The sequence below is a fragment of the Artibeus jamaicensis genome, unplaced genomic scaffold, assembly GCF_021234435.1.
Source record: "Artibeus jamaicensis isolate MK-2021 breed Jamaican fruit bat unplaced genomic scaffold, CSHL_Jam_final scaffold_1964, whole genome shotgun sequence".
NCBI lineage: Eukaryota > Metazoa > Chordata > Mammalia > Chiroptera > Phyllostomidae > Artibeus > Artibeus jamaicensis.
Window position 1 is genome coordinate 43,763,973 of NW_026522030.1, and position 27,064 is coordinate 43,791,036.

Here is a 27,064-nt window from a genome sequence, read left to right on the forward strand (position 1 = left end):
CGGTTTTCCATGCCTCTCTGCTCTGTTCTGCATCTCCACGCCTCTCTAGGCCTCTCCCCATGTCCCCACCCCTCCTACCCTTATGGATGAATGTAGCTTCTTTAAATCCTTGGTGGTTGGACTTCCATACAGCTTGATTTTTGACATTTCTGGGGGATATTTTTTTTTGTAGTCTAGTTGTAATTTTTGCTGTAGTTGTGTGAGGATGCAAGGCATGTTTACCTTTATCAGAATTCTCGAATTTCTTTTTTTAATTAATTTATTTTTATTGATTATGCCATTACAGTTGTTCTATCCCCCCCTTCATTCCCCTCCACCCTACCCCCATCACCCCCCTTTAGTTTATGACCATGTGTCTCAAGTTCTTTAGATTCTATATTTCCCATACTATTCTTCCCCCCCCATCTATTTTCTATCTACTGTCTATGCTACTATTTTCTGTACCTTCTCCCCCCTTCTCCTCCTCCCACTCCCCTGTTGCTAACCCTCCTTGAGATCTTCATTTCTATGTTTCCTCTCCTGATCTAGCTGTCCTTTTAGTTTGCTTTTGTTTTAGGTGTGGTTGTTAATAACTGTGAGTTTGCTGTCCTTTCACTGTTCATCTCTTTTATCTTCTTTTTCTTAGATAAGTCCCTTTAACATTTCATATAATAAGGGTTGGTGATGATGAACTCCTTGAATTTGATCTTATCTGAGAAGCACTTTATCTGTCCTTCCATTCTAAATGAAAGTTTTGCTGGATAGAGCAATCTTGGTTGTAGATCTTTGGATTTCATGACTTGGAATACCTCTTTCCAGCCCCTTCTTGCCTGTAAGTTCTCTCTTGAGAAATCTGCTGACAGTCTGATGGGAACTCCTTTGTAGGTGACTGTCCCCTTATCTCTTGCTGCTTCTAGGATTCTCTCCTTCATTTTAATCTTGGCTAATGTAATTATGATGTGCCTTGGTGTGTTTCTTCTTGGGTCCAACTTCTTTGGGACTCTCTGAGCTTCCTGGATTTCCTGGAAGTCTATTACCTTTGCCAAATTGGGGAAATTCTCCTTTATTATTTGTTCAAATAAGTTTTCCACTGGTGGCTGTTCCTTTCCCCCTTCTGGTACCCCTATAATTCAGATGTTGGAGCGTTTAAAGATGACCTGGAGGTTCCTAAGACTCTCCTCATTTTTTTGAATTCTTGCTTCTTCACTCTTCTGTTTGGCCATTATTTGCTTTCTTCTGGTCCACTCCATTGATTTGAGTCCCAGTTTCCTTTTCATTGCTATTGGTTTCCTGTGTAATTCCCTTCATTTCAATTAGTTTTGCCTTCATATGTTTGTCTAATTTGTGGCTATAATCAACCAGTTCTGTGAGGATCCTGATCACCAGTGTTTTAAACTGTGCATCTGAGAGTTTTGCTATTTCTTCATCGCTTAGATTTATAGGCTCTGGGGCTTTGAGATCTTCTTGAGCCATTTTTGGTCTGTTCGCGCCCGTTAAGTGTGAGGAGCGGAGCCTTGGACTCCCAGGTCACTGGGTTGTGACACTGTAAGTGGGGGCGTGGTCAGAGCGGGGAAATGGCGACCCCCTCTGCTTCAAATTTCTTAAATCCATCAATTCCCTTGGCTTTTTTGATACCAGTTTTCACTATTTTTCCCCCTGTTCTCTTTTTCTTTCTCTGCCAGTACTTTTTCAATCTCATTTATGGATTTCTTTTTAACACCTTTTTCCTAACTTCCACAAACACTTACTGTCAAGTATAACCAGCACTGCCCTTGGGACTGGGCATATAGGAGTAAATCAAGTAGGTGTTTATTTGCCATTGGTTAAGTAAATGTTGAATCTTTTCACAAATAACAATAAGTGCTGAGATCTTACTACATGATTACTTTTCAATACATAATCAACTGAGAGGTTTCCTGGAGGGAGAAACTCACCTTGGAATGTCCAACAGAAAGTATATCACCTGCCACAGAGCATGGGCCTAAAAAGTATGCAATGAATGAACAACGTGGGACTCATGATACCCTAGAAATACAGTGGTCTAGAATTATGCTCTTCAATACAGTAGCCACTAATCAAATGAACTTACTTAAGTTTAAATTAGTTAAAAGTAAAGAAAATGTAAAATTCAGTTCTTCTGTCACATTAGCCATATTTCAAGGGCACAATTACCATATATGGCTAGTAGCTACTATGTTTGGTAGTACAGATGCAGAATATTTTTATCAGTGGTGAAATTTCTGTTGGACAGGTCTAGAAGATGTTACTCTATATTTGATGACTCCACATTGTCATCCTTTCACTAATTGTTCCTTTTATGGTTTCTCTGCCTCTTGTCAGATATCACTTATCCTTCTATCCTATAATTTATTATTTCAGTATTTCTATTTTCTATTTTTAAGTATATATTATTCATTATGCTATTGCACTTGCCCCAATATTTTCTCCCCTTTTTCCCCCTCTGCCCTGTACCCCCAATCCTCCAGCATCCCCCCTGCCCATTAGTTCATGTCCATGGGTTGTACATATAAGTTCTTTGGCTTCTCTATTTCCTATACTATTTTTAATCTTCCCCTGTCTATTTTGCACCTACCAATTATGCTTCTTACTCCCTGTACCTTCCCCAGCTATTCTCCCCTTCCTGCTTCCCACTGATAACCCTCCATGTGATCTCCATTTCTGTGAATTTGTTCCTGTTCTAGTTGTTTGCTTAGTTTTTGTTCTTGTTTTTTAGGTTCAGTTGTTGATAGTTATGAGTTTGTTGTCATTCTTTTGTTCATAGTTTTTTAAAAATCTTCTTCTATTTGTTATATAAGTTCCTTTAAGATTTCATATAATAAGGGCTTGGTGGTAATAAACTCCTTTAACTTTACCTTGTCTGGGAAGAATTTTATCTGTCCTTCCATTCTAAATGATAGCTTTGCTGGACAAATTGATTTTACATGTAGGTCCTTGCCTTTCATGACTTCAGATACTTCTTTCCAGCCCCTTCTTGCCTGTAAGGTTTCTTTGGGGAAATCAGCTGCTGGTCTTATGGGCACTCCTTTGTGGGTAACTGTCTTGTTCTCTCTTGCTGCTTTTAAGAATCTCTCCTTCTCTTTAATCTTGGGTAATTATAATTACAATGTGCCTTGGTATGTGCTTCCTTGGGTCCAATTTCTTTGGAACTTGCTGAGCTTCCTGGCCTTCCTTGAAGTCTGTTTCCTTTGCCAGATTGGGGAAGTTCTCCTTCATTATTTGTTCAAATAAATCTTCAATTTCTTGCTGTTGTTGTTCTCCTTCTGGTACCCCATATGAGTCAGATGTTGGCAAGCTTAAAATTGTCCCAGAGGTTCCTGAGCCTCTCCTTATTTTCTTGAATCATTTTCTCGTTCTGTTTCGATTGGATGTTTATTTCTTCCTTTTGTTCCAAATCGTTGATTTGAGTTCTGGTTTCTTTCCCTTCAGTGTTGGCTCCCTATATATATGTTGCTTTATTTCACTTTGTGTGGCCTTCATTTCTTCCATCATTTTGCAACCAAGCTTAATCATTTCTGTGAGCATACTGATTACCAGTGTTTTGAACTCTGCATCAGAGAGGTGTTCTATCTCCTCGTAGCTTAGCTCTTTTTCTAGAGTTTTGATCTGTTCTTTTATTTTGGCCATATTTCTTTGTCTTGGCTCACCTGTTATGTTGTAAGGGGGCAGGGCCTTAGGTATTCACCAGGGCTGGGCAACCCTCTTTGCTGTGTTGTGGTGCTGTCTGTAGGTGAGGGGTCAGAGAGGGAACAATGCCGCTTGCTCAGTCCACTAGAGCCCTACTTTCTAACGAAGTCTTCTGTGAGACTTTGAAATTTCTCTCACCTTCACAACCTCCACAGTATTTTACAGCTAGAGGTTTTGAGTCTTTAGTTTCTTGATCAGCCAGCCCCTGCTCTCCTGCAAGGTTCCTCTGTACCCCCACTGACTGTCCATCTCCGGCCCTCCTACCAGTATGGATGGATGTTTCTTTAACTACTTGGTTGTTGGAGTTCCATGCAATTTGATATTCTGGAATTTTGGGTTGTTTATTTTTTTTAACTGATTGTTATCCTTCTTTGTGTGAGGAAGCAAAGTATTTCTGTCTATGCCTCCATCGTGGCCAGAACTTCAGTATTTCTATTTTTTAACTTAATTAATCAAATTTGTGCTATAGCTGCCCACAGTCTTCCATTTCTTCCAGAATTTCTGGTTCTAGATTGAATTATACATAAAGTTCTATATAGCTAAATTATAAATGACAGTTTTATAAATGGTTTCATTATCTTCTCTGATGAATATTCTCAGTCTGGAAAAATTATATTCATACTCATTGCTTTCCCAGTATGTTCTCTTAAAAGGTAACTGATAATAAATTGCTTACTTTTCTACAGTTTGCAGTCTGTGCTGGAAGACCTCCTGGTTGCTACTTCTGATGGACTTCTTCATCTTATTCACTGGGAAGGAATGACAAATGGAAGGAAAGCTATTAATCTTTGCACAGTACCCTTTTCAGTAGACCTGCAGTCATCTAGAGGTAGTTATACTTTCTACATGGGGTAGAACTAAATGTTTAATATTTGCTATAATTTAATTACATATTTTCTGTGGATGAACATTAATTTTTTTTGCTTTGGAATGAATCATGCAAGGGAGTTGTGTGTGTGTGTGTGTGTGTGTGAATAGTTTCATTGTTTAGTGCGTGTTTTTTTAAGATTTTTATGTATTTATTCCTAGAGAGGGGAAAGGAGGGATAAAGAGAGGGAGGGAAACATCAGTGTGTGCTTGCTTCTCATGCACCCCCCACCAGGGACCTGGCCTGCAACCCAGGCATGTACCCTGCCTGGGAATTGATCCATTGACCCTTTGATTTATAGGTCAGCTCTCAGCTCAATCCAGTGAGCCATACCAGCTAGGGCTGTTTAGTATTTTTAGGTCATTGTTTTTTCTTTTCTTTTTAAAATTTTTATTCATTGAATTTAGAGAGAGAAAGAAACATCAATATGCTATTCCATTTATTTATGCATTCATTGGTTAATGTTTTTATGTACCCTAACCTGGGATCAGAACTGCAACCTTGGCTTGTTGGGACAATGCTTTAACCAACTGAGCTACCTGGCCAGGGCAGGTCATTATTTTTACCTTTTAACTGTCCTTACAGGGTTTGTAAGCAAAAAAGTTAGGGAATTATTTGCTATGTTTATATATGTTTATATTCATATTTCATGTACTTACTTTTTCATCAGCAGGTTCATTCTTGGGCTTTGCAAATGTGCACATCAGAGACATGGAATACTGTGCCACACTCGACGGGTTCGCAGTGGTGTTTAACGATGGGAGAGTTGGATTTATTACACCGGTGTCCAGTAGATTTACTGCAGAGGTATGACCTACTTACTTTGAATGTTTATTTTCTTTATTGCACACTGATTTAGTCTGTGTTACTAAATCCCTCCTTCATTTTTAATTTATGATTTTAGGGGTTTACTAATTTTTAATATCAAAACTATACATATAAATAGTATAAGTAGACTAGTAGTTCTGTGAGACATACTGAAAAAAAAATGATAGTTCTGTCCCTCTTCCCTGCTGTCTTCACATCCAGTTCCTATTCTTGCAGGCAACTACTTTTTATTCCTTTACTGTTTGTTTTACTATTTATCTTCACTATTCTGTATATTTCCTTTAATTTTTAGTTTTGGGCTGTGTTTATATACCTCTCACTGTGGCAGAGGATCATGTTCTTCCTTTTTCCCTGTTCCCACCACATACTTCCCAATAGAGCTCTTGTGGTTTTGGTTAGATTACTATTCATCGTTTATATTGTTATTGCTTTGTGCCCTTACATTAGTACCTGCCCCATGTAAGATGTTGTGATTATTTTTCGTTTCCTGCAGATTTTCCCTCCCACTTGTAATTAATAATTGTTAGTTCTTTACAATTGCTTAGTTTCTGTGTATTTACTAACTCAACCCCAGACTGTCTGCAGGTTGTGTAAGTATCTTCTCAGTTCTTTCAAATGCATAGTGTTCCAGCTATTTCATCTTGAAGAAGCCTCTGGTGGGCTCTGGTCTGGACTGCTCACTCACTATATATGTCTTTGATACAGTTGTATTTTGGGGATCTCCATAGTCACCTGGAGGATTTCCTTAATTTGTATGTGATCACTTTGCTATTGGTGGCTAATTCATATATGATTGGTTAATTTATGAATTAGGTTGCTGTGATAGAGACCCAAAATAAAACTGTAGATTCATTGATAAACACTCTGGGCTTTGATCGGCTATGATCTTCACTGTATGGTTAGCTAACTGAATTGTTTCTTTCCATCTCTCCAAAATTTATTTGAAGAGCATCTTCTGATCTTTTCCAGAAAATACATACCTGGCTGGCCCAGTGTTCTAGAATTTGAGTTAAGGAAGAGTTAGACTAGAGGGCCCAGATTCATAATGTAAACTTTTTTTAAAAATAAATTTATTTATCTTTAGAGGGGAAGGGAAAAAGAGAGGGAGAGAAACATCAATATATGGTTGCCCCTCATGCATCTCCTGCTGGGAACTGGCTTGCAATCCAGGCATGTGCCCTGACTGGGAATCGAACTGCGATCCTTTGGTTCGCAGGCCCACGCTCAATCCACTGAGCTACGCCAGCCTGGGCCAGAATGTAAACTTTTATGTGTCCCTGTTTTCATTGTGGTCTAGAGACCATTGGAGTTTTTTTGTTTGTTTTTCTCCAAAAAAAATCTCTACTTTTCCGTTAGAATGGAGGTGGGCTGTTCTTTTAGCAGCTCAAATTGTAGAGGTACCCCTGGAAAACCCAGCTGCTGCTTAAACAGGCTTTGAATCAGTGCTGCTTTGAGTTCAGCCTTTCGGAGACATCTGAATTCCCAAGCCTTTTATGGCCTCTAGAATGTACATATAGCTGCTTCTCAACATTCTTTACTTTCAGTTAAGAATTCTACTACTCATCTTTATCCTGCTTCCAGAATTTTCTTCTACTACCTCATCTTCCATTCTTTGTCTTTGCCAGTTTATGGTTTTTGAACAACATCTTTTCTGTTCTAAACATTTGGGTTTTAAGAGTTAGAAAAGCTAAATATTCATGTTCAGTCTGCTGTTTTTAACTGGAAAGGATTTAAGTTTCTTTTTTAAGGGTATATTTTTTTCTACATGGTAGTACCAAATATTTACTGAATAATACATTTGTAATAGCATGTCAATATGTAAATAATAAAAATAAGCTTTTGAAGAACCTAATTTTTATGAGGTACAAATATATTTGAAATTATGTTTGAGATTTAAATGTTTTTACTGAAAAAAAATATTAGTGCTGAAAAAAGTGATTGAATCTTTTCTATTAGTTTTTATTAGTATTTGCTTAAAAATTTTTTCCAGTCAATTAAGGCTTAAAAAATAATAGAAAGTAGATGGGCATTACTGAATGTTATAAGTAGAAAATATAAATTATAAGGAAATAATACATATGTATTACTGGTAGTTAGGAAACACAGTAATGGTATCTTTATATTAGACATTATTTAAGTGCTTAGTAAAAATTCTATTTGACATTCTTTAATATATTTAACATAAAATCTGTCAAATTATGCAATTCCTCTGCTTAGAACCCTTCAGTAGGAGTGTATAATTAGGACAAAACCTGCCAAGTACAACTAGAAAAGCTGAATAAAATATTTTAAATATTTTTAAAATGTGCTTAAAGGTTTTGGAGAGCTAATTAGACAATAAAGAATTACCAGGCTAGGGGATGCCAGAGGTCCGGTGAGCCCAGCCCAGTGTTTGGGACTACAGTGGTCATGAGCAGACCAGGCTCTATATAGCAGCGTGGATGGACCTCACATATATGTTGGGTGAAAGCAGCTGGACACAAAAGGATATGTGCTATGGTTCTATTTTACGTAAATTTAAAGGAAAAATAAAAACATAGGCAGTACTAAATTAGAATTTGTATGGATGCATCTCTAAGTGGTAATGGTTTAAAGGAAAATAAGGAAGTGATTGCCATGTAAGCTTGGATATTTGTTACTTTTGTTATAGGGGTGAGTGTATATGATCAGGAACGACATTGTTAATTGTTGGCCTGAGTGGTGATTCTACAAGTGTTTACTTCATGATGTTATTGAGATGTACATTTTTGTTTTATGTATTTTTCTCTATTGTATTATAATTCACAGTAGAAAAGGTTAAAAAATAAAGGCACTCCAGTGACTCTCAATATACAAATTGGAGAAAAAGCCAAAGATCTTATAGTGGATTTCAAAGTCTATAAATATGGCTTCCTGTTACCTCTGTTACCTCATCTTGTACTTCCTCTTCCTCCACCCCACCCCATCTGCACAGGCCTCTTTGATGCTCGAACATGCCGGAAATGCTAAGATAGGGCCTTTGTACTTGATATATCTCCTTCAGTACTTTCCTCAAAACACACATTTCATAGGGAAAGCTGTGTAGTATTACATCCTACCCCCATACTCCCTCTTCCCCATAACTGCTTTATTATTTTTTCTGTAGTATTTATCAACCGCCAATATACTGTATAATTTTTCTAACTTGTCAGCCTCCTAACAAATGTAAGGCACAGAAACATAGGGACTTGGGTGTGTTTGAATACCCACCGTATCCACAGCACCTAGAGCAATGCCTGATGAATAGTGACTACTTTTAAAGTACTTGTTATGGCCATGGCTGGGTGGCTTAGTTGGTTGGAGCATGGCCCCATACACCAAAAAGGTTGTGTGTTTGATTACTGGTCAAACGGGAGACAACTGAGCAATGTTTCTTTCTCTCTCCCTTCTTTGCTCTTTAAAAATCAAAAAGCATATCCTCGGGTGAGGATTTAAAAAAAAGTACTTGTTACAAGAAAAAATTTCAATCTAAGAAGTCATGCAACGAAATAATGCTCAATACCATCTTTACCATTTTTGTTACCTAAAATAATGCCAGTTTTATTATTAAAATTGAAAAATAAATTTTCCACAAAAAGAGGCAAGTATTCCATGTTTAGATAGTAGGTTATATAGCTTATTTGGTAATCAAATAAAATTTGTAGCATTATATTTCAAAAAGTCTTAATTATATTGGGTCTTCTAATATTTGCTACTAGGATCATCTAAAAATAAAAAGAGTGCATTGTAGTGTGCTGTTATTTGTGCTTACTAAACTGTCGTGATGACCTTTGCCTTAGAATTTGTAATCTAAGATGCCCTTGATTTGGCAAAACAGGCAATGGAGCTGAGTCTATTCTATATCTGTATTCAAAATAAAATAGCATAAATTTAATAATAGTGTCATTCATTTTTGCTGAATTGGTTGAATGCTAGTCATTGTATTAAGTGGTTTACATGTATGTACAGTCTCATTTACTCTTCAGAACACTCTTAAAAGGTAAGTAATTTACAGGTAAGAAAACTGAAGCTTGTAAAGGTGAAATAATCATTTCAGCAAATGAAAGATAGACCTGAGGTGTATGTCAGGTGGCCAGATACCATGCTATTAACTGTCACACCGTAAGGCAAAGGAATAATAGGGAATAGTAAGCAATTAACAAATCATGAATTACTTCTGAAGAAGATACCAAATAATGGGGGTGTAAAGTACAGCGTAGGAAATAAAAGGCCTGTCCAGAAGGTATCCAGCCATGTAATATGAAAAACAGACATCTATTGAAGAAGATAAAAGAAACATTGTACTTAGGACAATGGTGCCTCAGTCCCCTTCAAAGTAGGCCTTTTGGACCTCACACAGTTCGCCCAGTTACCATCAGTTGCCTCGTTGTATCTTCCTGAATGTCATGGAGAATCTGAAGTCTCTTCACTTTCAAAGGTGATTTTAGTTTTGGGAAAGCCAGAAGTCACAGGGCACCAAATTTGGGCTGTAGAGGGGCTGAGTCACCTGGGTGATTTGATGTTATGCAAAAAAACCCAAAAAAACTGCATGAGATTTGATGCATGAGCAGGCACGTTATCATGATGAAGCTGGCAATCACCAGTTGCCCACTGCTGCGGCCTTCTGAATCATCCAGATAGTTTCCACAGAGGAATATTCAAGCTTAACACAAAATTTGATGGAGATTTGTTGCTCTACTCACTCAGTCATTTTGAATGTGATAGCCATACAATACATATATTCACTCAGTGGTGCCTACTGTCCCCACGGACTAGTACAGTGAAGTTGTCTCTGTTTATGCATGCACATTCCAGTCCACTCTCATTGGCTGCTGGGTTACATCCATGTCATGCAAACCATTCTCGTTATATTAACAATGGCTGTACTTTTTCTGGACAGACCTTTGTATAGTCCATAATACTGTAATAACTATGTATGGTGTCAGTTCATTACTGGAAATACCAGGGGGAACACTTTATAAAGTGTGTATGATTGTCTAACCACTATGCAGAATATACCAAATAAATTTCACCAATTCCCACTGATTGGGAAGTTAAACAATATGTACTAGGTGACCACATGAATAATAATAGCAAATTGGAGATAGTTTATGCAGTCAAGAGGTTTGTATCCTGACAGGAAAATCATCTTCATTTAATTCAAATTTAGAGATTGAATTATACATTTTTTAATCTTTTATAAATAGACCAGCACTGGACTGAGCTCATTTGGAGGATATTTATTGAATTCAGTTAATGAAATTGTTTTAAGGAAGAAAATTAAGGTAGTCCTGATGGAATATTTTTTAATCTAGGTGAAACCAAACAAAATAAAGCCTTATGAAACTGTATGTTTATTGAAGGAGAATTATACCAATTACAGTGTATATTGGAGAATACTTTTTAAACCTTAACTGTTTTTCTTTATTATAGCAGCTTCATGGAGTTTGGCCACAAGATGTTGTTGATGGGACTTGTGTAGCAGTAAATAACAAGTATCGACTGATGGCATTTGGTTGTGCAAGGTAATTGATACAGACTTCTGCGTTTTAAGCATTATTGCCAAAAGTAATTTTTTTAAACATCAGATGTTCTTCTTATACTTGTAAACTCTGTCAGTTCATTGTAACTTATGAACCAGCCTTAGTAGAAATCTAAAAGTATTTTATTGGATTGAAACAAACAAATCTAAAAAGCAGATTTTGGAGATAATTAGTAAAAGTGAGATTTTCAGTGGTAGGAAATTAAATTACAAGTTTAAAAAATTAAGTCAGTTAAAATTTAGGTTCTTTATTGGTTAACAGAATCTGGAAGATACTTTATTTTTCTTTTTTAAATGATCCTTTCTTTTTTAAGACATCATTGTTGACATTGTCTTTGAATTAGTGGGGGTTGCTTTAGTTAAGGAGAAAATTGAAAGCTCATACATAAAATAGTTTTTTGCTTTAATTCAAATACTACATGTTTTAGAAGTAAAATAGAATACAAATTATGCAAACAATATCTTTGTGTCTTCTGTGTACCAGGCACAGATATAAGCACTTGGGATACATTAGGAAACAGCAAATATATCTCCCTGTCAAGCTTATATTTTAGCTCAAGTAAAAAGATTATACAGGGTGAGGCAAAAACAGGTTTACAGTTGTGAGTATGTGAAACACAGTTTATTCTTCTGTTATTATTTATTAATTACTTTGTTACTTTTCATATGAAAAACTGTACACCTACTTTTGTCTCACCCTGTATCAAGTACTTAGAGTATAATGCCTTACAGTATGTATAATGCTCTTTAGTCTTAAAACTTCCTTACATATAAAATTCCATTTCATTCTAAAAGTGAAACTTAGTGTTTCTATAGAACATACATTTGTATAATCTCCAGCTACAAGTGTCCTATCTTTTTCACATAAGTAATACACATGTATAAATTACTGTCTTTATTATATTCTCAGTAATCTCTGTAAAGTGAGGAATCTTTTGTCCTCATCACACTGCTTTTTACTGAGGTAAATTGTAGAAATATAAGTAATTTAGCTTAGTACAAGAAAGAAGAAAAAGTGTTTTCATATTCATGGATTTTATTTGGTCACATTTTAGTTAGAATCTTAAAATCACTGTTCATGAGTATATTTTGCCTACAATTTTTTTCTTTTTCTTACTGTCCTGGTTTGTAACTCTCCTTGTCACATAAAACAGTTGAGGAAGGGTCGTTACTCTTTCTCTTTTCTGTTCATCTTTGAATGTGTGGTCAGATTTGTTAATTGAGCCATCTGAGCCTAGAATTTTCTTTAAGGGAATTTTTGGTATTACTGGTTTAATTTGGTTTTAATAGACATTTTAAAAGATACTTATTTGCTGTTTCTTTCTAAGTAAATTTGGCAGTTTCTGTTTTTCTGGGAATTGTTTTTTCCATATACACTGTCAAATATATTGGCATAAAGTTTATAATATCCTTTTTAAATTTCATATTGTAAAGTAAAAACATGCTCACAGGAGAGTACATAATCCAAGTATCTAGTTTTATAAGTAATTGTAATACAAACACTCATCTGTTCACAGCTGGGTCAAGAAACAGAATTGGAGGTCACTATAAGTTTTACTCTTGCTACATCCTAATCACAACTATGTCCCTTCCCTGACTTAGTTTAAAGTTAACCAACTTTCTGTTGTGATAATCATTTTCTTGTCTTTATAATTTTACCACCTATGTATGCATTCTTAAAAAGCATAATTTAGTTTTACATGATTTTGAACTTTATATGAATAGAAGCATATTCCATGTTATGAATCTTCTTTTTGTCAACATTATGAAATTTATCTATGTTTTTTGCCAGTAGCTGAAATATTTTGGGTGTTTTTTTCCCAGTTGTGGAAATATTTTTTGATTGATTTATAAGTAGTATTCCAGTGTATGAATTAGCTGTAATTTATTTGATTTGCTGTTAATAGACATTTAAATTATTTCTTGGTTTTCATAAAGAGACATTCTCTTATAAAAACCTAATACCTTCATCACACATGAGAAAATTAATGATAAATCACTACTGAGATCTGATACTCAATACATGTTGAAATTAATCAAAATTTATTTTATAGCTCCTTTGTTCCAGTCAGTCAAAATCATGAATTATATGTGGTTATGATTCCTTAGTTGCCTTTTATGTATAACAATCCTCACACTTTTTTTTTTGTTTTTATGACATTAACTTTTTTAAGAGTCCATGACAGCTATTCATAGAATGCCCTACATTCTGAATTTGTCTTCTTTCTTCATGAAATTTAATTAGTTTTTCTAACACCTGTAATGACTGGAACTTTGAAGCTGGTTCTTGTTAAGCCCATTTCAGTGAGTAGGAAGCTCACAGAGACATGAGCAGTCCCAGATGTGCAGTTTCACCTACATTCAGGGCTAATGCCAGGGGCCTAGTAAGGCCAGCTGTGAGAGTCCAGGAGAGGCACTCTAGCCCTTCCCCCAGGATAGTGAAGGTAGAATCTTGGCCTTCTGCCTTTCAGTCATCTCAGTTTTCACTGGTTCAGAGAGTACCAGCCCTCCTCAGGTATAAGTTTTGTGATTGTAGCTGTGTAGCATAACAGGCTAGCAGCTTCTAGATCTGATTTGCCATCACTTACCAGCATTAATTGCATTGAACACTAGGCTGTAGCTGTCCTTAGAATTCTGTAAGAAGCCCCCTTTCCTTTAGGATGCCAGTTTGTAAGTGATCAGTCTTATAATCAGATGTTTGCCTTTATATTTAAAGGTGTGTTTAGATTATGGTTAAACATTTTTGCAATACATGATGTTGTGTACTTCCTATGGCAATAGGAATATACAGCAATAATGTTGAGTTGCCCCACTATTTTTGTTTAAAAGATTTATTTATTTATCTGTTTATCTATCTATCTATCTATCTATCTATTTTAGGCAGAGGGGAAGGGAGGGAGAAAGAGAGGGAGAGAAACATCAATGTGTGGTTACCTCTCACGTGCCCCTACTGGGGACCTGGCCCACAACCCAGGCATGTGCCCTGACTGGGAATCAAACTGGTGACCGTTTGGTTTGCAAGCTGGTGCTCAATCTACTGAGCCACACCAGCCAGGGCAAGTTGTCCCACTATTAATGCTGCTAAATTTGATCATTTATGGTGATAATAGTCATATCTGCACTATAGAGATATTGTTTGCTTTGAGATTAATAATCAGTGTCTTTTAATGAAAAAATTTTCTTGCTTTGATCAGTGTGGTTCAGTTGGTTGAGCATCATCCCACAAAGTGAAGGATCTCTGGTTCGATTCCCATTCAGGGCACATACCTGGGTTGTGGGCCAGTACCCAGTTGGGACAATGCAAGAAACAACTGATCAATGGATCTCTCACACATTGATGTTTCTTGCTCTCTTTTTATCCCTCCCTTCCCCTTTCTCTAAAAAAATAAAAAAGTAAACTTAAAAATTTTGTTCATATAATGGGCTGATGGGAAATGAAAAAAATAATTTAAAGAGTATGGGCACTATAGAATACATAAAAGGTTAATTTTCAATCTTTATAAGTAGTGACTTAGCACCTACTCATATTAGAAATATTTGGACTCCTCACTAACTTGTTAGATTTCAGCAACCCAGAATTAGTACTTGACAGTTTGCCAGATGCAAAGCAAAAACCTGCTAGCCACTTAGTGTTGTCTTTCAGCAAGGTGTTTGGTTGGGCAGGTAGTCTGCAAAGATATATATTATAGACATTTGGCTTCTAAGATGGAATAAAAGGTCAGACTTTCTCTTCCACCTAAAAAACAAGACAGTGGACAAAAATATGTGTTTTGAGTTCAAGAAATAGGACATCAAGCAAGAAAGGACAGTGATCCCTGAAAGATGAGAAACAAAATAAGAAAACTCTACAACTGCCCATCTTTAATTACTTTGAGAGAGTTTTTAGGTTGTAGCATTAGGTTGGAAGATAGAACCTGCCAGATTCCTTGAGTTGAGTAGGTGGAAATGAGAGTCTGAGGAGACCAAAGCAGCTAAAGCTCACAGGACAGATGCCAAAGAGAGGGTGACACAAAGAAAGAACTCCGGAGATATATAGAGGGTCCCTTTCAAGTATTTAGCTGAAACATGGAAGATATTAAAGAAGACCCAAATCGAGCATGGCAGACGAAAAGGTTAATAACTTGACGAATGTGGCAAGAGAAGTTATCTGAAATAAAATAGAGAAAAAAAGAATTATAAACAGCGTTAATGAGCTGTGGGATAACTTCAGGTGGCCTATTATTGCAAGTATTTTATTTTGTCCCCTTCCTAACCCTTGAGAAGAGTTGGAACTGCCTGGAAATGGATCTGAGCTGCTGAGGGGAAACCACCTGACTTCTCCGGCCACAAAGGAATGTGCACAAATGCCAGGCATTCTGGCAGTCACAGTCCAGTGCTGTCCTAAGCTGTGCAGAGCAGTCTTGGAGTTAGAAATATTTTACAAACAATATTTGTGTTAACTTTTTCATCTAGAAACTCCATAAACAGACAGTTTTTTAATGATTATTTTGTTTTGAAATGAAGTCCAGAAGTAATATAGATTTTTAGTTTTGGTTTTTGGTCCTTTATAAATTTGACCCCTGTAAAGCTGTTTTAAGTAAAATAATTGCATATACCTTATACACAAAAGAGCATGTATCATGCATAGACTTAAAAAGTAATGTGATATAAAAATAAAATGAAAATCTGTATAAGTTATTATCTAACATGAGAAAGGGCACATTACCAGTGCTGACGAAGCCCCCTGCTTGCCCCTCTTCTTTAAACCCCCTTTCCTCACCAGTGCAGTCACTGATCTGCAGTTAGTGTATGATACATTAGGTCTTCATTGCATTTTTACCACAAATATACTTTAACTACTATGTCTTGAGTGTTTTTACTGTGTAGAAACAGAATTATATGTTTGTGCTATCTATTTTAATGCGTATAACCAAATTTATTTTCAGTGCTAGATAGTATGTTACTACAGCAGTATACCAGAGTTCATTTTTCCCTTCTCTTACTCTTAAGCATTCAGATTTCCACAGTTTGCACTTATACACAATACTATAATGAACATTTACATGACAGGTATATTCTGAGATGTATCTAAAGGAAATTACTATATTACAGAATATGCATTTGTTCAGATTTATGAGATGACTACAAATTATTAACAGAATTGTTTTGTTCTAGTTCATATTTCTACCAGTAGTACGTAAGAGTTCCCATGACAATACTTTTTATGTTTGCATTTTTTTAACTGAAAGTTTGCTTATTTTTACAGTGGTTCTGTACAGGTTTATACGATAGATAACACCACTGGAGCTATGCTGCTGTCTCATAAACTAGAGTTAACAGCAAAACAATATCCTGGTGAGTCCTCTGTTTTTCCTCCTTATATTTTAACATTTTTAATTTATAGGTATGTGTAGTGAATGCTCATTTCAAATGATGCATGCTATAGGTCAAATAATGTTAAAACATAAACAGTATTCTATATGATCCAAGGATTTCTATGTAACTAGAGAGACTCCTGGGATACTACATTTATCCTTTCATTTAGTCCTGTCTGTCCTTACTTAGCTTTAGCCCCTATGTTCCTCAGGACTCTGCTCTATTCTCTGACCTGATTTCATTGCTTCTGTTATTTTTCCCTTCCAATTCAATTTATTCATTCAACAAGCACTTACTGAGTACTTTATACAGTCCAGGCACTGTTCTAAATGCTGGATATACAACAATAAATGAAACAAAAGTCTCTTTCTGAATCCCTTAGTGACTTGTGAATCCTGTCCACAAGATTAAGTTTAAAGTCCATGACATTAGAAATGCTTTTGACTGAAACTGAAAGAAAGCCCAACTTACTGTGGCTTAAACAAATAGAATTTATTGTCTCAAATAGCAAGACATCCAGAGGTAAGCTGCTGCTGGCATTCATTTGGCCTTTCCTTCACAAGGTAACTCCTGAGCTCCAAACATTATGTCTGCATTTAAGTCAAGAAGAAAGGAGGAAACAGGTCATACCTTTTCATTTTTGGGGGGGGTGAGGGAAGAGTTAAGGCAAAAACTTTCTTAGAAGCAGTTCCACTTGCTACCTGCTCCAACTGTCTTCCTTCCACTTATTTCCAATTGGCCATAATTATGTCACTACATTCAGGCTTTTCCAAGACTTCATGGCAGAAGTAGGCAAAGGAGAGCGAGGATGGGAATAGATGTTGGACTCAGCAACCAGTAGTGTTTGCCACAAATGTAGCAAGTACGGTCTTTTGCCAGATCTCTCTGACATTATTTCTTGGTTCACTCTGGCCTTAGTGTCTCCATAATTTTATCCTATGTTAAAAGGAATACCCAAAGTTCTGTTTATTAAGTATGTAGTTCTAAACAACTTCATACATATCTATGTCCTGGCAACCTAGTAGTATTTTCAAAAAATAATATACATACATGGAAAGAAAAATAGTTTTATTCTGTAGTATTTTTTCTAACAGGACATGTGTGCTTGTTGGACACTCAGACCTTGGTTCTCAAAGATTCTCAAACCTTGGAGTCAGATTGGGTACAGCCACTCACATTTCCTATTCCACATTGATTTTCACACACTTCACTTTTTTAATGAAAATCTAAATACCCATCTTCACAAAGATGGGTAAAATATCAAAATAAACATAGCACAACTGTGCATTATGTTGTGACTGTTGGGAGCTAATGGTTTACACTGTGTCCAACGGATATATATGAGGGGGGAGGCCAAAAATGGAATTTCTTTATAAAAAATTGTGTATTTATTCTTACATGTTTAAGCTTAAGTCAGCTTCAAAGTACTCTCCATTTGATGCAATACACCTATCAAAACTTTTTTCCACTGCTCAAAACAGTTTTTGAACTTGTCAATTTTGATGCTTTTTAGTGCTTTTGTCATTTTTTGTTTCACCTCTTCCACATTGGCAAAACATCTCCCTTTGAGGACTTTTTTCATCTAGGGAAACAAAAGTTGCTTGGGGTAAGATCAGGTGAATAGGGAGGGTGGAGCACATGGGTCACGCCACTTTTGGTCAAAAACCGCTTCATACTCAGCTGTGTGGGCAGGTGTACTCGTAAATCAAACATCGTGAAATGGGGAAACATTTTGAAAGAATCTTCAAAAAACATTCTCTGAAGCCAAATGCAACCTCTCACAACAATGCCAGCTAGTACAGTGATACAGAGAGGTTCCTAGAACACTCACTTAGTGGGAGAAGCCTATAAGGCAAGGGGCTGGCCCTCCCAAAGATAATTCTGGTTTTTTTGGCCCCCCCCCCCGTATATCATTGTATTTCTCTTTAAAATAACATCCTGGGACCCCTTGTGAATTTTCCACAGTGCTGCGTAGTACCTTGGCACACAGGGTAGGAACTGCAGTCTTAATGCTTTATTTAACTACCAAATTACCTGTGGGTTCTTGAGAGTTAGTCTTTGTCTCATGTTTTCGCTACCTGAAATATCCCTATTTCTACATGGAGGGTATATATTATCTTGCAAGATACAGCTCAAGTGAATTTTTTTTTTAACCGAACCAGATGGAATACTGTTCCCTCTTGTGCTCCTTTGCTCCTTAAGTTTTTATCATTCTTATTCTATAGCCTTTAAAGATCTGCATATTGTAGTTTTCTTTTCTCTAAGGATAGTTTTTGCAGCAACTTACAAGAACAGAGTAATATTTTGATTGTGGTTTTTGGCCCTTCTGGTTGTTTTTTTAAATCCATACTTCTGTTGTGCTGTCCAATACATTACCTACCTGCCACTGTGGCTCTTTAAATTAGTTGAAATTAAAGAAAATTAAAACATTATTCCATCAATTGCAGCCACATCTAAATGTTCCAGAGCCACATGTAGCTAGTGGCTATGAGACCAAGCAAGTAGAAGACATTTACATCATCGCAGGAAGTTCTGTTGATTGCCTCCGTGGGACAGCACTGAATTGAGTTTTTCAGATTGACCTTTGGTTATTCACTGCCTCCCACTCTTATGGTCTTTGTTGTGGGAGAATTCTGCCTCCTTGAGTTATATCACTTGGGGCTGTAAACCTGCTTAAGATGTAGGGAGACTTGTATTGTCCTCCTATGTCTCCAACAGAGACAAGCTTCCTTGTTTTTTCTGGCTCCATTAGCTGATTTTTATAGGTTGCAGTACTTGAAGAGTCCTTACATGATACAGCAGATTCCATTCTGATTCCCAGACTCATGCTGGCCTGCGGCCCCCTTTTTATTTCTGTATAGGGGATGTGAAACCCCAACTCCCTAGTCATTGCTAGGTCTCATCCCAACCTTCTGTTCCTGGGTTTCCAACCTTTCTCCTCATTTTCCACCCCTGCCCTAGGCTGCCTCGGTTCAAGCACTAACCAGTCTCACTTTCAGTTTTTTCTCTTGTTTTTCCTCCTGGAGATACCCCTTTCTTTCTTTTTTTCCATTTCGTTTTGTTTTTATATAAAGTGGTATTTTTTAATGTTATATAAGTCTCCCTTAAAATGCTACTGAAAATAGTTTTATTTTCAAATATTATTTAAATATAGGCTTACATGATTTAATTTTTTTACTTTTTTAAGTATTTTTTATTGGTCATGCTATTATAGTTTTCTCAATTTTCCCCCTTTATCTCCCCTCCACCCTGTCCCCCAACCCTCCAGCATTCCTTCTCCCAATTCATATCCATGGGTTGTACATATAAGTTCTTTGAGTCCTCTGTTTCCTATACTGTTTTCTATCTTTACCCATGTATTTTATACCTACTAATTGTGCTTCTTCTTCCCTATACCTTTTCCCCTCTATTCCTCTCTTACCCCTCCCCACTGAACTCCCTCTGTGTGATGTCTATTTCTCTGATTCTGTTCCTATTGTAGTTGTTTGCTTAGTTTCTGTTTTCATTGCACTTCTTTTCTTTTAGGTTCATTTGTTGATAATTGTGAGTTTGTTGTCATTTTATGGTTCATATTTTTGATCATCTTTTTCTTAGATAAGTCTCTTTAACGTTTCATATAATAAGGGCTTGGTGGTGATTAACTCCTTTAACTTGACCTTAGCTGGGAACTATTTTGTGTGCCTTCCACTCTAAATGAAAGCTTAGCTAAATAGAGTTATCTTGGATGTAGGTCCTTGCCTTTCATGACTTCAAATACTTCTTTCCAGCCCCTTCTTGCCTGCATGGTTTCTTTTGAGAAATCAGCTAATAGCCTGTGGGAACTCCTTTGTAGGTAATTCTTTCCTTTCCTCTTGCTTCTTTTGGGATTCTCTCTTTATATTTAATATTGGGTAACTTGATGATGATGTGCCTTGGTGTGTTCCTCTTTGGGTCCAACTTCTTTGGGACTCTCTGGGCTTCCTGAACTTCCCGGAAGTCTATTTCCTTCACCAGATCGGGGAAATTTTTCTTTATTATTTGTTCAAATAAGTTTTCAATTTCTTGCTGTTGCTCTTCTTCTGGCACCCCTATAATATAGATATTGGAATGTTTTGGGTTGCCCGAGAAGATCCTAAGCCTCTCTTCATTTTGTTGGATTCTTGTTTCTTCGTTCTGATCAAGTTGGGTGTTTATTTCTTCCTTTTGTTCCAAATCATTACTTCGAATCCTGGTTTCTTTCTTGTCACTGTTGGTTCCCTGAATATTTTGCTTTATTTCATTTTGGGTATTTTTCATTTGTTCCTTCATTTTTCATCCAAGCTCAATCAGTTCTGTGAGCATTTTGATTACCAGGGCTTTAAATTCTCCATCAGATAGGTTGGCTGTCTCCTCATCGCTTAGTTCTGAGGTTATGCTCTGTTCTTTCATTTGGGCCATATTTCTTTGTCTTAATAAGTTGTAAGGGGGTCCCTTTTCTTTCTTGAAAGTTCAGATCTGTAACAGAAAGTCTTTGGATTACTTTTACCATTTTTTCATTATCATAATCTATGTTCATTATAGGTTATAAGCTAGGTGTAAATTTCCCATAATCCTGCCACCTGAAAACTAGGTTAAACACCATCATATATCTCTTCAACTGTATTTTAATATGCATATAATGCTTAGATAAGCATATTATGTACCTGTGTGCACATATTCATGTGAGATAATAGGAGTACTGTTTAACCTGCCCTTTCCAGTGATCATTAACATCTTTTCTTGACAGCATACATGGGATTACTTTTCATTATGTAAAGTATGGTTTTGGTTTGGTTTTCAGTTTCTCCTGGATGAGTGTAAAGTATACTAATATATTATGTTTCTTTTGTATGTTCCCATTTAGTTTTCATCTATATAAATAACAGTTATTCATGTACATGAATTATATTAGGAATTGATAATGTGAGGATTCAAACATAGAGGAAAAAATCTTACTCTGTTAACCAAATGTGTCTTCTATAGCTAAAACCTATATATCTTCCCTTTGTAGTAAATGTACTTACAGCAAAAATATATTAATATTCCAAATGAAAAGAATTTTAATGTTAAAACAAATGATACTATAGATATTTTGGATATGCTGATAGAAATGTTGGCATGTTTCATTTAACTTCACAGTAAAGAAACTCGATTTCACTACACATTGAAATGATCTCTTTTAGTAGTTGTATATGGGATTGAAAGAACAGTTATTAGTTAAAGTATGAGCACATGTAATACACAAGCTGCAGTTTGCTTACTTAATCCTAATATAAGATTAAACTTTAGTTTATTTTAACTTGGGTCCCTCTGATATTTGCCAGTGGACCATGAAGATAGTGGTAAAATATTATTTTACATTTTAAAATACCTTGTACTTTGCAAGATACTGTAACATTCAGTGTTAAGTCATTCAACAGAGGTCTCTCTTCAGTTTTACAGAAACCAATTCACCCAAAGCTGAAGGCTTGTAAGAATGTACACTCAGTTGTAGTTATTCAAGTTAACAGTGGCCCCAAACAGCTTTCATTTCTTATAAATAACTTGGGCACTGAGTTTGTTCTGCTTAGGTCAGGTCTAGGCTAATGTCCTTACAGTTTTTTTTTTAATAACCCTAAAAGAGCAGGATTCATCTCATTATTTGAAGCAGAGATGACTTTTGTTCTCATTTCAACTTGAAAATATAGACTAAAAAGTAAGTATTTCCAAAGCAATCATTTATTTTTAACTCTTCTCACAATTTCTTAACAGATATTTGGAACAAAACAGGAGCTGTTAAATTGGTCAGATGGTCTCCTGACAACAGTGTTGTAACAGTGACCTGGGAATGTGGAGGACTTTCTCTGTGGAGTGTGTTTGGAGCTCAGCTCATTTGCACACTTGGAGGAGATTTTGCGTAAGTCAATAAAGACAAATCTTAGATAAAATAACTCCACTTTCTCTCAGACTACACACACACAGAAATGTGTCATACAGATACCCTTTTGCCTTATTTGACCCTTATCCCAAAACAATTTGTAAGATTCAGAATTGATTTACTCAGAATGTATTGATTATTCAGACATCCATCCTCTTAAAACTTACTGTTTATTCAAAAAAATGTATTTACTTAATTGAATCCCTGTTATGTATACGATAGTATGTAGATTCAAGGCTAAATACGGTTTTCTTCAAGTAGCTTATTATTTAATAAAGAGTGGTAAACCATGCATGTAAGTAACTAGTAGGAAATGGAAAATTATATGATCTCCTTGGGTTAATGTAGGTTAACCCACTGATTGATAGAAGTAGATTGAAGTGTCTGCCCCCTTCGTAAATTAGTCTGAACTCCATCCTGACAAAATGAACTTGTGTCCCCAGACTGCATGGTCTCATCAAGAGGTCACTGAGGACCTGCGTGGCGGTGCCTCTGCTGTGGACCCACGTGTGTGAATCGGCAGTCTCCCAGTTCATGCAGTATGGGTTTCTGTTGTGAAGGAACAAAATCGATTTGATTTTTAAAAAATTAAAGCTAAATATCATATGTAATTAGAAGACTTTTTAATTTTCTGTTCTATTTTAGTTATAGGTCTGATGGTACCAAAAAGGACCCCCTTAAGATCAACTCTATGGTAAGTATTTTCTATAAAATACTGGTAGAGTGTTGAAAACTTGGATTTTTCTTTTTTTCTTCTCTGACATTGGTCTGAATAAAATTGCAAAGCTATTTTAGTTTCAGCAGAATCTTCTATGCAATTTTTTGAAAAAAGTTGTTTTTCTGGTTTGTTTTGTTTTTTAAGTCAGAAGGCTGTTCAACTTTCAATATTTGATTTTGGTTTTGCTTGGATATGTCCATCAAGCCCCGTCATCTCCGTGAACATGGTGCGATAGTGAAGCCAGACCATTGTATTTCCTAAACATACTTCCATTTTTTGTGTGACTTCATCAGCACCCACTTCCCATGACCTCCTTTCTTTGAACATAAAGTGAAATGCTCATTGGTTATTTTTCTTGGGGACATGGACTTTTGCACTGTTTGACCATATTTTTTAAACTTTTTGTAAATGTATTTCAAGAAACTTGTAGTTAACTTTCATAACAATATGAAAGTTACCTGTTTGCATGTGTTTCTTTAGAAAGCAGTGAGGCATAACCCCTGTCTTTATGTAACAGTGTTTTTTACTGTGTACCATCTTTGTGAAATTAGTGCTTTTGAGTGCTCTACATAGGAGAAAATTTTCTGACCTTCCTTTTCTTGAAGAATTGAAACTACATGGTTATCTTGAATAGTGGTTACCAAACTTTCACCACCAAGGACCCCAGTTGATGTCTGTCCCCACCTGCACACTCTAAGTTTTCAAACAAATACCATTTCTGTAACTGCCAATCAATGCTTCTGAATGGCATGCAACAACCAGTGTTATCATCCTCAGTAATTTTAGTCACAAACTAAGAATTTAAATAAGCATTTTAGTTAGCTTATACAACTTTTACTATGGGAAAGCAGAATTTCCATTACCCTTTGAAATTTTGTAGTAATTCCTGGATTCTCCATTACTGTTTTCTTGGATTTACAGATTTGAAATCACTAATATTAAAAATTAAACTATCATGGAATTTAGTTATAAAATATTAAAATTGACTGGGCTGAATGTTCTCAGTTTACAGAGGAAGAAACTTATACACTGAAAAACCAAATTTGTTGGCCAAGGCAATACTGCAAAATGGTACCCAAGCAGGAATGAAGACCCTGAGTCTCATAGCTTCCAATCCATTGTTCTTTGCTCTACACAAAACTCTACCTATTTTGGATGTTTTTGTGAAGCTTCAGCTAGGTAACATGGGTCTTCCTCTGTAAGGAATTTCTTAGTATTTGAGAGTCAGTTAAATTAATGGAGAAGTTACAGGAAGCAGTAGGCATTTCTTAGGATTTGGAGTTAAGATTGGTATGTCCTGTTTTCTCTGTTCTGGGTGGAGAACATTGATGGTGGTTTCCACTGGAGATAGCTAAGATGTAGTAGGTGTAGGTGGTTGTTATAGATGTAGATTCTTGTCTGCATTGTTTGTCGTAGTTTCTCTAACCTCCAGAAATCATCACTAATGCTTGTTGGTTATTTTTCAGAATTTGAATATTTGAAGCTAAGAAAGAATAACAAGAAACTTTTTATGTTTTGATTCCCCCCTTGCCCTTTTCTTTCCCCCTTCTCCTTCTAAGAGCTGGGGTGCAGAAGGCTATCACCTGTGGGTAATCAGCGGATTTGGTTCTCAAAATACTGAAATTGATTCTGAGTCCAAAAGTATAGTTAAACAGCCTGGCATTCTGCTATTTCAGTTTATCAAGAGTGCACTCACCGTAAACCCTTGTATGGTAAGTGTGTTTAATTAAAACTGGTTTTTTTTAGTGGCTTTCATACTAGAATTCAACTCTTCCCATGAAAGAGATGTGTTGAATATACTCTTAAAACGGGCATGTTGTCTTCATATGTGTATTTTTCTGTGATTCTTGTGTTCCTTTTTAATTTCTATTAAATTGACACCAAAATTTTATTTGAGTAGGTATTTTTTAAAAAAGGATCACACACAACTTGAGGAAAAGCAGTGTTTACAGATTTACTTGAATAAAATTTAGTTTTTATCAGAATAGCATTTCCCCAAGTGTGTTCCACCAGGCATTACTTATGAGAAGTATGAATAGCAGTTACACTGAATAGGAAGAAGTTCGATCGTCATGTAAGTGTGAAATAAAGGAGTTAAAGCTCTAAAGATTTCTTTATTGTGGGTCTCCAGGGTCTTTAATATGCTTATGTGCGTTATGAAAATCCAGGAGTTGGTGTATAAAAACCGATGTTTCTCAAGATTATATAACTGAATTCTTAAGAAACACCCTGAAGAACCTTTTTTTTAGGAAACACTGACCCACATTATTGTATAAATTCCTTATGCTTTATCAATCTGAAATAATATTATATTTTGGTAGTGTGTAATAATAGTATATGTTGCATGTTAAGAGTGCGTACCTAATATCTGCTACCAGTGTGTTTTTAAATATTTGGTGCAGTTAAAATTTACCACATATGCACTAACCCATGTGTTTCACTTTGTAGGGCATCTCTCCACAAAGCGAAAGGTTGCTACTTTGATTTCTCATCAGGGCACATGCCTGGGTTGTGGGTTCAGTCCCTGGTCAGGGCACGTATGAGAGGCGACTGATTGATGTTTTTCTTTCACGTCAATCTTTCTCTCCCTCTCTTTCTCCCTCCTTTTCCCTCTCTGTAAAAAAATCAGTCAGTCAATCAAATGCACAATAGATGGAGAATGAATGTGGAAATAGCCTGAATCTTCCATGTTGTTACTATAGTTGAAGAATAAGGATTCCTCAGAAAAACATGAATAGAGTATTTCCCCTTCCCCACATCCCAAATAGTAATTTAAAAGCACCCTTGAGTTTTATATCAAGAGAACATTTGTACAACAAGGGAAAGGTGAGGTGTTCTGGGGTGGGGAAATTGTTCTGAAATTGATCTGTTCAACTTCAGTAGCCAGTGGTCTGCCTATGTTCTAGGTCACTGGCCTTCTAGTTAAAAACCAGGGTGTAAGCACTAAGAGAGAAACTGTCTAATTTGTCTAAATATCCTCAGAACCTGGGATAGTCCTTTGTACTGGCCAGACATTTATTAAGCGATTATGGGGTTGTTCTGAACCAGGACTGTGGACTGAGGCTGTTCTTCCTCCCTGCGGCTTAAACGATTCCCCAGCATCGTGTTATCCTTGTTCCTAATCCCTCCCCTTCCTGCCTGTGGGCACATGAGTGTGAGCATACATACAAACTAACTGTTTAAGACATGTTTTCTTAGCACTCCACCACTTGTGAGGTATTTTATGTGAAACTAATTTGTAAACTTTGGGTAATGAGTCATTATGTTCAGTTTTCAGATGGAAAAGCTCTCATAGCACTGCCACATTGGAATAGGGATAAAAGGTGCTGCAACAGCAGTTGTAAAACCTGGGCATGTTTTGGACTCTATATGATAAAAGGACTTAAAGATTTTTTTTTACACTGGGAAGTAATCATTAAGACATTATTCATTCCTTGTAAATAAAAGAATGCATGAGAACATTTTGTAGTCATCTCCTGTACGAGGAAAATCAACAATAAAATACATGGTACATATCCTATAATAAAGCTAAACTGATATATTTTCTTACTTCCTCCCACCTGATACTGATTTGTTTTTATATCCTTCTTTGTCCCCCTCTTCCTTTTCTTCTCATCTAGAGTAACCAAGAGCAAGTGTTGCTTCAGGGGGAAGATCGGTTGTACCTAAACTGTGGAGAGGCCTCACAAACCCAGAATCCCAGGAGTTCTTCAGTACACTCTAAACCCGGTCGGGGAAAGGGCTTGTTCACAGAGGGCGGTTTTGACTCTCAGAGTTTAAGCACTTTACTTGGACATCGACATTGGCATGTGGTACAAGTAAGTCTGAAGTGACTATTGATTTAGTCCTTGGTAAGAAAGCACCTGGAGCAGATTGTTAAGTATTGTCCCTGTTGCTTTAGAAAACTGAGAAACGTTTAAGCCTTTTTGACTGTCATGTCTCTCTTCTGCTTTTCTGTGTTCTTGTTTTCTTGTTTTCTGCTTCCTTTCCACTTAATGTAGAGCATGTCCCCACCTGCTTTAAGTCCATTGGTAGTAAGCAGTTTCAAAAATTGGAAGTTTATGTTTTGCCCTCTTGCTGAGCAAAACTGTTTTTTTTTTTTTTACTTTCAGCTTTTTTAATATATAGAGCTCTGTGGATTTGCAGTGGCAAAAAAAT

The 27,064-nt window shown here is 36.3% G+C and overlaps 1 protein-coding gene across 2 annotated transcripts in view; it reads left to right on the plus strand.

Moving 5' to 3' along the window:
- Positions 1-27,064, plus strand: part of RIC1 (RIC1 homolog, RAB6A GEF complex partner 1) — a 135,003-nt gene that overhangs the window by 82,797 nt on the left and 25,142 nt on the right. Inside the window, exons 5-12 of one of the 2 annotated variants that reach the window (XM_037143598.2) lie at positions 4,371-4,513; positions 5,226-5,359; positions 10,811-10,902; positions 16,165-16,253; positions 22,023-22,167; positions 22,834-22,882; positions 24,466-24,618; positions 26,527-26,724. In XM_037143598.2, coding sequence (XP_036999493.2) covers positions 4,371-4,513; positions 5,226-5,359; positions 10,811-10,902; positions 16,165-16,253; positions 22,023-22,167; positions 22,834-22,882; positions 24,466-24,618; positions 26,527-26,724 — 1,003 coding nt within the window. Of the gene's footprint in view, positions 1-4,370; positions 4,514-5,222; positions 5,360-10,810; positions 10,903-16,164; positions 16,254-22,022; positions 22,168-22,833; positions 22,883-24,465; positions 24,619-26,526; positions 26,725-27,064 lie in introns of both variants that reach the window. The other variant, XM_037143597.2, reaches the window with a different exon arrangement.